We start from the raw sequence: 14,680 nt of genomic DNA on the forward strand, positions 1-14,680 counted from the left end.
ATCAGAACAGGCCAGCTTATGGAGTTCTGTGTCAGGCATGCCCAAATATGGAGTGTTGTGATGTCAGAACAGGCCAGCTCCATACGGACCCTGGGTAGGGGCCCTATCCAGATCGAGGCCTTTTGTGGCGGTTCTGGACAACCGTGGGTTCGACCGACTCGACACTGCACTCCCTGTGGGCTGTGGGGGTGTGGAACAAGTGTGTCGATGGGACGAACGGTTGTCGAGTTACGTGCATTACAGCCGTACACATAGACAGAGAGACAGATGTGGTGCATTTATAGATAGATACATTTATAGATAGATAGATAACTCCACATCTCTTTTTTTTTGTTGTGGCTTTCGCTTTTATTTTATATTTTTTATGACAGGAAATGGGGAGAGAGATGGGGGGGGGGGGGGGATGACATGCAGTAAAGGCCGTCGGGATAGGGAGTCGAACCCGCGGCACACTGCCAGACTGGATTACCAGCCAAGGTGCCTGGACCGCTGAGCCACGGCCCAGGCCAACTCCACATCTCTTGTCGTCTATTGTGCACACTGTGTGACTGGCTGCACAGATGCCACCAAGTCACGGTTTTGTATGATGAATGATGTCCGATTATCTCTCTCTTGTTTAGTGTGTTGTTCGACTGGCTACAGTTGTTTTCACAATCAATTCAAGTCTTGAGGCAAATGTTTCAAGAAGACAAGCCACGTTAAGTGTCATATAGTCTCAAGTTGAAAAGTCAAGTTATTACTGTACAACAAAACACAACTGTCCACTGTGTCCAGTGCAGTAAAATGTTATACATCCTAGAATATTAGCCCCTGCACATGCAACAGTGGCGTTTTTACAATATTTTCTTGCAGCAAAGAAGATGTTTTCAAGTAAGCAAAGTGCAAGTCCAACAAGTCATGTCTCAAGAAAGACTCTAGAATCAAATAGAAGTTAAATGTCAACTAGGCTAGCCTAGTTATATGACTTTAGTCCACTGACTCAATGAAGCTAGAGTCAGACTTGATGAGTCCAAAATCATGTGTACTGTAGGAGGCCTCTAGGGAGGCACTGGGGACATTATAATTATAAACGTACATAACTTCTTTGACATTGTAGAGTGGAGTCCTGATTTAATTGCCTAAATTATTACTTATGAAAAATGAGGCCTTGAGACACTGTTGGCCCCTGAGAGGACTCTTGGAGGCCATTGGGTACCGTTATACATACACATAACTGCTTTGACATTGCTACAGAGCCAAGCTCTGATTTAATATAATTAATAGCTAAGTTGTTGCTTATGAAAGATCATGTTTCACCTGAAAGGAAGGCAGTGAGGACTCGGTGCAACAGAGAAAAGAGGCAGTGATGCAGACTTTTTTTCCTGGCTGGAAGACATTGCAATCCTGTTTGTGTTTATCAGTGAGGCCCTTCCCCAAGTCCCAGAATGCACGAATAAACAAACAAACAAACAAAAGCACTATGTCCTTGCGTGGAAACACCTCCCTAGCATGGCTGTCATGTCCATTGACACTCAATTAAAAGTCTCCAGCTGCGACGGGACATAAACGCCAATGTACAGTAATGTTACTGTGCAACGTATGCTGCAATGTTTCCTATCGATCAGCGAGGCCAAGACTTGAGGTGTCGCGCCTCCTGGCCAAACAAGCGCCTATTAACCCCGTCCAGTGCGGTGGGCTAATCGCTGTTTATCCAAGAGTGCAGAAATAGAAACGGAATGTGTAACCTTACACTGCAGCCGAGACGGAATAGTATAGATATAAATGCAGATTATTTTGTTTTGTGGGTGGCCCCTGATTTAATACTATTTGGCCCCATTCACAATCGGCACCTTAGCTGGACTTGGGGTCGGAGGGGGGAAAAAACGCTATATTTGAAGCCGCCCTGTGTCTTAGGGGGGTGAGGTATAGGATGATGCCCGGAGGGGTGTTTGCACACAGAACCTCATATGTCATTTCATGAAACCATGGATGGAAACGGAGAGGTGGAGAAGACTTGGGCGTTTTGGGGCTGGGATTTGCTCAGTGTCTGGGGATGGCCACCAGCTAATAGGCCTAGCAGGCCGCAGTGTCTGACCATGTGTGCAGTGTAATCCCCACCAAGGTCAGTTACTTAAATTGCCCCCCATGGAATTGTAAAGTAAACACAGACTCTGGATAAACTCCACATTGATATAGAGAGGTATGGGAATCATTGATGCACTGTAGGTTACAAGTAAACAGTATACAGAGAGAGTTTTGTACAGTGAGCAGCATCGGATCATCACATTGGGCTCCAAAACCCAGTCAGCAGTGCTTTTACGCTTTAACCACATTGACCCTGCCTTCCCTATTTTGGGCAAGGTTTCAAAAAATGTCAAAACGTTTAGAAACGTTTCAATACTTTTCACAGAAAGATTAAAAAATATATCTAAAATCTTACGTTATTATTATTATTATTTTAAATAGCAGATCTGCAAGCTGATGGACTATTTTCGCTATTCATCGTACAACAAAGCATAGCTTAAATTCAAATTTCTTACTTTAACATTTATGGCATATTAATATTAGATATGATGGGAGTGGAGGATGTCAGAATCAGATTGATCGACTCAGTTAAAACTACATAGGGCATGGAGTATTGATTCAAAGCTAAACCACTGGTGATAGCTTAGAAAGTCTTCACTAAACATAAAACGTGTACCCTCTTGTCACCCTCAGTCCTAATCTAGCAGTGTCATGCACCTTGAACGCTAATGTGCACCCCAGTACATTGATATTTTGGCTCAGTCCAAAAGACGTTTCAAGAAATGCCACCTTTTGACACACCACGTTGATATTTTGGCGCAGTCCAAAAGACCTTTCAAGAAATGTCACATTTTGATTTAAGATTACAATTGTAAAGTTAATTCAAGTATTATGTTAATGTCCAAGCTTTGCATTAAATAGCTTCCCTTTTACACTGCCAAGCCTTAGTCTTTGGTCTACAACCGCAGCAGTATTTCAAAGGAAATGATCATCTGTTATATCATATCATGATAACCATTCATAATAATATCAACCCATTACCCATAGTAACAGTGTAATTGTACTGCTAGCTACACATTTTATACTGCTATTGAGTGAACTAACATTTTGTGCAGTCCAGACTAAAATTGGCCTCGAAAGTTTCTTTTTGAGTAGTTTCAAGGGTCATATCTGCCCATGTATGGATGTGTAGTAGCCTTGGTATAGGCTTCCATATTTATTATTGTTGTTAATGTTGTACTTCTCATCTGACTTAAAAGAGTATTACTTTGGAGATTTACTTCATGAGGTATCATGGATGTATTACTGGCTGTTCTGTAATTGACATGTACGATGTAGCTTTGAAGTTGTAATTTTATTTCTGCCTCTTGAGTCTTGGCCAGTTAAAAAGAGACTCTGTCTCAATGTGTACGGGTTAAAGAACCACCATTCTTCTGTGCGTTAGAATCTGATCTCAGGTCAGAATGGTTAAGGTAAAGAAATGGCACAGATCACAGAAGCAGGCTAGAGACCATGCAGAAACCATGCAGTGGCTCATTGCAAAGCACCCCTGATGTTCTCTGCTCACTTCTCAAACCTTGACAACGAGCGAGTGCATGGTTTTGCTTTTGGTCTTGATTAAAGTTAATTAAAGTTTCCTTTGCTTGGCCCACTGATTGGATAACCAGGGGCGAGAGAGAGAGGGATGGGGGTCTGTGGAAAAGCAATTCATCATCAGATTTATGGCCCCGTATAAAACCCGAGTCATACACTTTAATACGCAGAGCTCTCTCATGCAAGGGCACCCAAACAGCCACATTATTGTATATTTGTTTATTTCTGAAACCATGTGTTGTGAATCCTGAACAAAGGCCACCACACCACTATGTTACATGTTGTGTGCTCATGAGGGGATTTGAGGAAATCTCCACAATCATTTTATGGTCTAGCAATGTCACACAAAGGGCACGGTCAGTTAGTTTTCGAGGGCATTTGTTTGAACTTCATATTGCTTAAGAAGGGGATCATAGGAATTTGGAAAGAAATCACAATGAGGTTTAATCCAGCAGCACACACAGCTGGTTGAGAATCCCCTTCAGCTAATGTTAGCAACATCTGAATGGAAATGTTTACCGAATTACAGTACATAAATCCTACATGGAAATGTTCACATCACAAGTCCCAAATGGAAAAACGTGTGTGTGCGTGTGTGTGTGTGTGTGTGTGTGTGTGTGTGTGTGTGTGTGTGCGTCCGCGCGCGCGCGCGTGTGTGTGTGTGTGTGTGTGCGCGTCCGCGCGCGTGTGTGTGTGTGTGTGTGCGTGCGTGCGCATGTGTTTGTTTGCTACCTAGCAACAAGGGATGCATGTGCAAATCAGGAAAGTACTTACTTGCATGGTTTATTTGCTCATGCAAATCGCGCTGAAAATTCTGTTTTGAAAGCCACAGTGTAATGTGTTCTCAATTGAAAATTACAAGATGTACCTACTTACGCACTTTATTCTCATTGTCTGGAACACATTATACGATTATAAATGATCAATGTTCTGAATCCATTTGTAACAATTCAATGTTAAATATTATTTTATCTAATGTATGATAGTTATTGGTATCTCCCAGTCTTTTCTAGGATTTTGTAGATTTACTGAGATTACTTTTTTATATTTAAGTGCATGGGTCCTGCATTTCAGGGGTGAAAGAAATGTGACCTCAAAATGTTATACAGACTAGTTAGGGTTAAGGGTACTTCAGACATGCTTGAAAAAAGTCTCATCTAACCTCACAACCTAGTAGGTATTTATAATTACCCTGTCTCTTGCCAGGCCCAACCCAAAAGTAATATGCTGTTTGGAAATATTTACCACTTGTTTGCCACTGAACAAGTCATATCAATGTGTGTATTATTGTACGCACCACAAAAAAACAACAATATGACTGGATACTGTACAATTATACCCATTTTTATTTTACTCAATTAAATCCCAACCCAAAAGATGACCTCAACAAGCAAGATGTACACGCATTTCAGAACTATGTACTTGTTTGTCATTGACCAAGTCTTACTGTACACACCACAAAAAAAACAACAAAGAGACTGGATACTGTATAATTTGGCTCATTTTTATGTTACCCAATTAAATCAAGCTGAACTTGGCTTACTCAGCATGCCTGCCAACCCACTATGCACTCAACACGATTGATGGAGCTATGCGATGCGGTCGCAGCTCCTGCAGCGTAAAAATGACCAAACCGGTGACTGCCAGAAAACTGGGCTTTTTATTGGTGCTGTGGCTCGGATATGGCTGAATCAACCTCTGCCAGCTGGCACCTGCGGGTTGAGTTGGTGAGTTTGAACCAAAGATGAGTGCACTGCACGATTGGCTAAATTATGGGTTTGGACCCCAAGCTTGTCTACTTGTGGGTGCTTACATGATGGGAGTTGGAATTTGGCGTAATGACTCTTCTCAGGATGAAAAACAACATTTCTCATTTGCTTATCCACTTAAGCCCTATTTTTGATACTTTGTTGTACAATACTGCCACATAAAAGTAACTAACATGTTGTAGATCTGATATTGGCCAAATAATGGATGCCAGGTTGAAAGTAGTTAAACAACCAATGTTGAATCACCGTAAATGACCAATGTAGTATTGAATCACTGTAAATGACCAATGTAGTATTGAATTAGCCTTGCGTTGCGATACTAATATACTACTGTGCTGCTCGGGGCATATGCATATGCAATAGGGGCGGATGAAGTCTGGCTGCGACAGGCTAGAATCACTGTAAAAGACCAAAGTAGCCTAGTATTGAATCACTGTAAATGACCAATGCAGTATTGAATCACTGTAAATGGCCAGATTCTCTAAAGGGTGATTTATACTTGGTTTGCACGACACGACGCACAGCCAAGTAAAACTCATAGGCATGAGGCTGTGACAGATTGTTGAGCTGTACCTACTGACGTGTTCAACAGTGGCATTGTGAATTTGTAATACTGTAATACTAGCCCCAGTTGATCAGGCTCCCATCACCCAAATTGTGTATGACACGACACTTACAAGGCAAGCCTATATTTCTGTGTGTGTGTGTGTGTGTGTGTGTGTGTGTGTGTGTGTGTGTGTGTGTGTGTGTGTGTGTGTGTGTGTGTGTATTCTTGCGTTAGTGCACCACTCAGTGGTTACTTACAGTCATACAGTAGAACTATATTAGATCAATGGCACCTCATATAGTATGTTGTCATCTTGGCTACTCGGTTGGTTATAAATTTGTATTTTGTATCCATGCAGTCATCGGACAACAAAAACAGAAAGATGTTAATGACTAGATGAACTATTTACACTGTAGCGAAACACAAAATAAAGGCGACGACAGAAATCTGGCTTCTTCGAATACAAGTTATTACATTTTTTCAGTATAGGCCTTCCAGCAACAGACACAGACACCACAAGTGCAATATGAAAAGATTTACAACCGAAACGGAAGAACAAAAACAAACAGATACAGTACGAACAAATAAACAAAAGGAAACACCAACCCACAATCACCCCAGATAATTGACTTCTTAATCGTGAACCCGACTCGAGCGTGTGTCCTTTTTCTGAGCATGCATCTTGTAAGCTTGTAGATCATCTATTTTCAAATGGCTAAAATGTATATAGGGCTGATGCGGTTATTTATTGTATGTTTTGTAATAATCTACAAATGAACTAACAAAAGTTTTCACATACGGTGTAGTCACTGTAGTGGAGTAAAAGTACAATATTTGGATCCGAGATGTAGTGGAGTGGTAAAAGTATAGGAAATTGTAAATACTCAATTATTAGTACAAATACCTCAAAATTGTACTTAAGTACAGTATTTAAGTAAATGCACTTTGTTATACTTTCCACCACTGGGTTTAAGTGGTCAATGGTGGTGAGTGTGGTGACTGCCAGTTGTGATTGAAACTGTAAAAACACAGAAATATACATTAAATACAATCAAGATCAAGAACCAGACTAAACATTCCGCTAGTATACCCCTAGAGATCATGCTGCTTGTTGTAACTCCCCAGGAAGTCGTTTTCTAGATACTGTAGTAGTATCTTGTTTGAGTTTTGGAATGACAAGTGCGATGGATGGTATTAGGCTATATGCACATTAGTATGTGACGATTTTGGCCTCCGCATGGTAGCCTAGAGGAAATGGGGTTGCCAAAATCAGTAGGTTTCCCCTTTCAATCTATGAGATATAATAGTGTGTGCAAAGTTGATATTTTGGCCAAAGGGTGGTACTAGATTCTAGATCAGAAGAACTGACAAAGGGTCACTCAGTGGTTCTCAAACCTTTTCATGTCAAGGACCTCCAAATTGACACTTATTAGGCCGCAGACCACCATTTGAAAATATATTCTGCTATAGGGACTCACATACAGTACGAGTAGATTTGTATGGCTCTAGCAGTGCAGTGATTCAACCATTGTAATTTCAAGGACACTCCGGTTTGACATGCATTAGGCTTATAGACAGAGCTTGTAGACCAGCTATTTCCGGGGCTTGATTCTGCACTTTTTAGAAGATGTGGCGTATGACATGGATTTCTTAACACGACCAAAAAAGGCCAAAAAAGGCAATCCTCTTGTATACTGCCTTCAGGTATGTCATGGAAAGGAAAGGGGGGGCATTTGCATTTCTTTCACCATAATAAATGCTGCATTCATGGTCTAGAGAGGGCAGTTGTTTTACAGACGGGTAAAGCCCACTTTGATGTCTATGTGTGCACAGTGCACGTCCCTGACCTCATGCACCTTCCAGTGTGTCATTTGAACAGCGGTCTCACCAGTACCGAGCCGCCACTGTCTGGACCTCATGCACCTTCCAGTGTGTCATTTGAACAGCGGTCTCACCAGTACCGAGCCGCCACTGTCTGGACCTCAAGGTTGACATGTGGAGGACCCTCTATATCAATGCGGGACAGCTTGGCCTTCACGCACGCACGCACGCACGCAGATAGACAGACAGACAGACAGACAGACAGACAGACAGACAGACAGACAGACAGACAGACAGACAATCTAGTGTACCATATAGGATCTAATGCATATTACCCAGTATTATGATATCATATCAAGTGTTTATTTTTCCTTTTTCTTTTTTTAAGTAGTTTACAAAATTGTATTAAACAGCTAATAAGTTAGAGAGAGTAATTGTTGTATTATTTTTTGGTCCAGACTCTTAGAAATGTCCTAGGAATCCATCAACAAGAAAGCTCTCAGGGGAAAAACTACCCCCTTCATTGACAATGCGCTTCTTTTGACACATCAGGGCCACCGTCGAGGTCGAGGCTGTCTCACGTCACGTGAGTCTAAAAATGTCAACATCGCTCGTGCACTAACTCGACTTTGTATCAACATCTCCACTAACAATATGTGTACTTTTCGTTGCCTTAACTTTATACTTATTACGGAATGATGTGTTTCTAAGAAAATAATTGGGACATATCGTGTCACCGGCGCGCAGGTATGTTATGCTTCATGTCATGTCTGCAATAATATGGATGTGTTCACTGCTCAGACAGTCGGAAAGGGAATTGTCTACAATACATAGGCTAGCCACTATATAGCATACATCCATACAGAGACAGTGACAGGAGGATAGGAACCATCATTGAATTGATGGTCAATTATTTGTTATATCAAATTTGTAAATGATGTTAGTCAAACTTACTGGTGTATGTTGCTGCTGCTGCTGCTGCTGCTGTTGTTATTTACTGTTAGACACCCTGGTCCAGTGCTTACAGCGAGTCTCTCATGTTAGACAGTTTCTCTAGGCTGTACAGGACAATTGGGTGTCAGACACACTTATCTAGCCTAAGAGTTTGACTCTCGTAGATGTATGTTATCGATTCTGACATGTATTTGATCGATTCGGTCAGAATTCGATAAAAATACATCTACGAGAGTCTAAATCTTAGTTTAACACTTATCCAGTTTCGACTGTACAACAGAATAGGCTACATGTACTGATAGAGACGAGAATAAAGGACCAATTCAGGATTGATTTGAATATATAAAGTATAATTTTCACTCGCATACTATTATTGACTGTACACATTAAATAGTTTGATTTGCCATTCAAAACAAAGCCAAGAAAATATGCCATTTGGAACTTTAATTTCCTGTTACAGTGTTTGTGTATACATTTGAAGCTTATTATTCCCTCCTTATAGCATAGCCCTAGAACGTGCATTGCTATAAAGTATAATGAAATGATCACAGGCATTCTAGGTCTACTTATAGCAATGCAATTCCACTGACAAGTGACAAGTTCTATAGTTTAGTTTTACTCCAAGTATTGTTCACAAAATTAGTAATTACAAATGTCAGCAAACAAGCGTTCATTCAGTTCAGAACCAGCCAGTTCTCTGTCTTATTATAGTGTTAGATCATGGATATATCAAGCGCTGAGTCATGTCCCCGACCCGACCCACCCTAGTATAGCTGGTATTTCATCATAGAACACTTGATGCTTTGTAACCCTCCATATTCACCCAATAAGTAATTGCTGCGACTTAATTGGGGTCAGCTCAGCTCTTGTCTTACTGTATCTATTTGAAGGTTGTCCACGTTTTCCACAAGATTACAAGTTGAAGCAATATTAATTATTGGGTCATTCATTATGCACGGAGCACTACGAATAAGAATGCAGCAGATGTATGCAGTGTATGGAATGCAGGCCATTCTAGGGCTAGAGAAAATCAACAGGTCTCGACTGATCATTTGTTCCCCTTTTGTGTCCTTGCCTGCATAATGTTATGAGTCTGATACAATGAATGGTGATAGTAGTTTTAGTTTTTAATATTGTCGTACATTTCATTTATGTTTCTCTGAAACATTCCAGGATGGCCTTGTCCCATGCTGGCCAATCCTCCCTGATCCACAGCCTGGCCAAGCTGCTCCGAAATGATGGTAAACATTCACGCTCACTCACAACTACACCATTACACATTTAAGTTGACAAGTAATTGCGATTAACGATTGGATTGGATTGTTACAATTTGTATTTCTGTTTTCCTTTTAGGCTTCATAGTCTCATTTTGCACAGATATGACAAATAACTTAATAATACAAAGACATTAATGACACATTTAATACTTTTTCCTTTCCAAAATATGTACTAAATAGCAGATCTACAAGCTTGTTACAGCATGTCATGACTCACACACAAGTGACGTGGTGTAAGGTGTAAGCCAGTAGATCTGCTATTTATGCTATTTTTGAAAAACGTTTTAAAATGTATGGACATTTGTCAACATGGAAACGATTACAATATCTTCCCCTCTCTCTGTATCCGAGGAGTGGAAACAGTGGGTCGGGACACATTTGTGGGTCACGGAAACTGCTTGATTGTACCTGATTGATTGTCACCTGTGTAAGCTGCATTGAGGGGCAATCAGTACAATGAGATGAGACTCCATGTGTGTGAGGGAGAGCAGGCATAAAAATGTTTGCTGTGAAGAGAGAGGTTAGCTGTGCTGTTTGACACTGCAGAAAGAGCATTGTTTTTTCACTGTACTGCCCCCACTGAGGTGTTGTAACAACAATTAGGCAGCCAGCCAAACTCCATTCAAAAAAGAGACAGGAGTCAGGAATGAGGCGTCTGGAGCACTCGCTGCCTGCCAGATCCACCAGGTTGATCCGACTGGTGATCGGGCGCACGCTCTGGGGGATGGATTCGACGCGGTGGTCATGCTCTTCACCCTCTACAAACTCTGTCTTTGTCTGGGTCATGATGAGGGTGAGGACGGAGTGTGATCTGGAACTGTTGGCATTCATGCCAGTAGCAGCGGTGGCCCTCTGCTTGTTCCCCAGCTCCAGCCGAACCTGAATGTCCCTGTAAGAGCTCACCACATGCGCAGACAGTTCCTCAACGTAGGGTCCATGGACAGGATGTTCCCTCAACCTCAAAGGCATCCTCTTCTGGCTGTGTTCCTCCCTGGCCACCAGCAGGTCATGGACCTTCTCATTGTATACCTCATAGTAGCTCATCTCCAGGTGATACGTCACCTCAGTGTTCTGTGTAGCGGACAGTCTGGAGAAGAGCTCTGCGCAGAACCTGGGGATGACACCTGTCTGTTCACCAGAGCCCATGAAAACTACCTGCACAGCTTTGTTTTTCTTCTCCATCGTGTTGAATGGACGGAGTCGGACTGCTACAGTAACTGCACTGTTCTCCAGGTTCTGGGAGTGCTGCTGCTGCCTCAGGACCTCATGAGTTCGCACCAGGGGCTCGACACTGACAGGCGTCAGTACCAAGGCTGGAGCGGCTGGGGCACAGGCAGCCGGTACCGAGGATGGATCAGCTGCGGCGCTGGCGGCCGGTACCGAGGCTGGAGCAGCTGCAGAGATCTTCATCCTTGGTGCTGCCAAGTTTACAGACTTGGCTGCCACCCTCTTTGGGACTTCCTTCCTCCCCAGCTTCTCGAACATGTCCCTCTTTGCCGAGATGTTCTCAAAGGCGGTCTTCCGCATAGGAGTGCAGGAGGTTTTGGACCTACCATTGGTCGAGGAGGGTGTCCTGCTCTCTGGCACACCACTACCGGGCGTGTTTACCGGAGCAGTGACCTGATGCGCTTTCCCCTTGGTGACATTGACCCGCCGCGTTCCCTGTACACCCTTCCCTGTACACCCATCACTTCCTCCCATTCTAACGACTGACCCTGCTCTGCGCTTTTTCGTTTGGAAGTTGGAGGCTTGAATTACAACGTTGTTACTTCAAAGCATAAGTTCAAATACCAAAAGGTTTGTGGCTGAAACTCTTGCTCTTTTTATGGCGTACATGCTGTAGAGTTTTGTAGCAGTTTGGTAGACTATTTGCAAAGGTCTGTATTATTTCATGTGACTCTTAACAGTCAATTGTATTTGTACATTTTACTGTGTTACAGTTTCACTCCTGACAAAGATCAGTAAAAATGGAGCAAGACTCCTCATTCCTGACTCCTGTCTCTTTTTTTGAATGGAGTTTGGCTGGCTGCCTAATTGTCGTTGCAACACCTCAGTGGGGGCAGTACAGAAACAGTTTTATGGGTCCCTTTATTATTGTTATTATTTCAAAGCATTTTCAACAAATATTCCCAAAAAGCTAACATTTTCATGGATTAAAAACACAATTCAATGATTATTTTTCAGTAGTGTCATCAAAAATCCAAGAAATTCCATCAATTAGAAAACAAATGTTTAAGAAGTAGTGAAAATCGCTGATCTACAAGCTCACAATGCGGCGCGAAGCGACACGTTGTGATCTTGTAGATCTGCTATTTTCACTAGTTTGGGGCCCAGGCAAACATCTAATCTCTCTTTAGGGTCACAGGCTAAAAAGTTTGAGAACCACTGGTCTACACCGTCCCCAATCCCACAAGTAGGCTTTGGCGATGACAGGGACTTTATTCATGACTAAATTAATGACGGGGACTTTATTCATGACTAAATTAATGACAGGGACTTTATTCATGACTAAATTAATGACAGGGACTTTATTCATGACTAAATTAATGACAGGGACTTTATTCATGACTAAATGACAGGGACAGGGACTGCTCTGAGTCCTAGAGCTCTCTGCTGTCTGTCTGGGTACGACTGCTGCTCTGAGTCCTAGAGCTCTCTGCTGTCTGTCTGGGTACGACTGCTGCTCTGAGTCCTAGAGCTCTCTGCTATTCTAAATCCTTTAGACCTGTTATTGACCTTATACCAACCTTGAAACGTACCTTAGTTATGTCACCAAGAATGGTGGTCCCTTATTAGCTGTTGGAGGACACCGACATAAAGTACATACACATACATACCCAGCCAATCGCAGTACTTGCACGCTCTGCTTGACAAGACAAAATGTAATTATTTTTTGATAATATTTAGATTTTTTGATACTCAAATCCACGCTGATTAGTTAAACAGATTGACTGGATGGTTGCTTTTAGTTTGAATGGTTTAGGACAGTGGTTTTCAACCCTTTTCATATCAAGGTCCATTATTTATTTGGCAGTTGAGCCACGGACCACCATTTGGTGAGATTCAGACCCATGACTAAAGCATATTTTGTTGTCATTGCATAAGATTATGTCCACAATTCCATGCTGTATTGATGTTTGTACCATTGGAGTGACAACAGGCAAATGTTGATCAAAATAACACTTATTTTGCTTTCTCTAATTGTGTAGGCTTCTTGTAAATTAAGTAATGCAGGTGTTTAACAACAATTTAACTATTGATAGTGTAAAATGAAACCAAATGGACCCGTCCCGTACAGGTCCATTTTGTTTCATGTTACACTATCAATAGTTCAAGATCTATAAGGGTCTATTGTTTAGCTGAGGGCCACCTGGAACCCCCTTAAGGTCCACTGGTTGAAAATCACTGTGTAGGCTGCCATAATCACAGCTAATAATCATGAGGTGATGCATATAAATGCTGAATTGGGGACTAGACAGTGCACCAGTGACACTTAGTGGCTTATTTAGGCTACTGCCTTACTTTATATTTTTTTTCCCTAAAAGTAATATAATAATATAATTGTCATATTGTGAGGGTCACACACGCCACACGGTGGCCATTTTGCTCCGCCTCCCCTGGGTAAATACAGTTTAAATAAAGTCCCTCGGTTGATGACAACTCCACACGTATTGTACTGCCAAAAAATGACCTCTCTCTCTGCTCCTCCACACACACACACACACACCCAGGTGACACGGTTCTGGCTGGCAGCAGCACGCTGACCCTGCAGGCAAGCAGCCTGCAGCAGATGAGCCGCCTGTTCGAGCAGCACCTGCTGTCTCGCAGCCAGCAGCACGGCTTCCTGGCGCAGTCCTCGCACCCGGGGGAAACGGTCTCCCTGCTGCAGCTGCAGTTCCTCTTCGACATGTTGCAGAAGACCGTCTCGCTCAAGGTGGGGTCGGGGGTAGTGGTGTTGGTGTAGTGCAGGGGTTTTCAACTGATGGTGAACGAGGGACCACCACCCTGACTTTTTGTGTTGGGTGGATGGGGATATGGGCTAAGATGAGTGCTTTTGTAACTCTTGCTATGCATCCCATGTATATGCATCCCGCTGTTTCTCAACCATTGGTCCACTGACTACTAATAATTTCCTAATAATAATGACTCAACCATACAATCCGCTGCGCTTCCCCGTCTTGAGACTCTAACTCTCTTTTTCTGTAGAATTTCTTGACCTCCGACTTGTCAGTAAATTACTACATGAACGGCCGTTGAGTCAGTGTGTAACTCTGTGTTTTAAAAATAAATAAAGTCGGTGTTGAGTTTGAAGTGCATTTGCACTTGATTCTTTTAACCCCCAGCTCATCAGCCCGATGGGTGAAAGGCTTCAGTCGGTGGTGAAAATCTTCCCGTTCAAGTCTCTCAAGTGTTTGGAGGTATTATTATTACTATAAATCTTCTTAAGCCTTATTGTATATACACATACAGTATTATTACTGAAGATATGCGGTTGTGTCTTTCCTGTTTTTTCCCCCTTTCTGTGTGTCTGTAGTTGAAGCGTATCCCCCCTCACTGCCTGGAGGGCCTCAGAGGAGTCTACTCTCAACTGGAGGTCTTCATCTGCTCAAAAAGCCTCACCTCCCTGGAGGTATTTTCCTGTGTGCGTGTGCATGTGCATGTGCGTGCGTAGTAGTAGTAATAATAGTACATTTTATTTCAGTCCATTTCAAAGA

The 14,680-nt window shown here is 42.4% G+C and overlaps 1 protein-coding gene across 3 annotated transcripts in view; it reads left to right on the top strand.

Annotated features, from left to right (window-relative positions):
• Window positions 1-14,680, top strand: part of stk11ip (serine/threonine kinase 11 interacting protein) — a 55,332-nt gene that overhangs the window by 653 nt on the left and 39,999 nt on the right. The window contains exons 1-5 of one of the 3 annotated variants that reach the window (XM_080758390.1): window positions 8,306-8,320; window positions 9,862-9,929; window positions 13,697-13,899; window positions 14,309-14,383; window positions 14,500-14,595. In XM_080758390.1, the coding sequence (XP_080614516.1) occupies window positions 9,863-9,929; window positions 13,697-13,899; window positions 14,309-14,383; window positions 14,500-14,595 (441 nt within the window). In that variant the 5' untranslated portion in view covers window positions 8,306-8,320; window position 9,862. Of the gene's footprint in view, window positions 1-8,305; window positions 8,321-8,340; window positions 8,482-9,861; window positions 9,930-13,696; window positions 13,900-14,308; window positions 14,384-14,499; window positions 14,596-14,680 lie in introns of those variants that run through there. The other 2 variants (XM_080758388.1, XM_080758389.1) reach the window with 2 other exon arrangements.

Source organism: Protomyctophum bolini (assembly GCF_963924005.1).
Source record: "Protomyctophum bolini genome assembly, chromosome: 24".
Taxonomy (NCBI): domain Eukaryota; kingdom Metazoa; phylum Chordata; class Actinopteri; order Myctophiformes; family Myctophidae; genus Protomyctophum; species Protomyctophum bolini.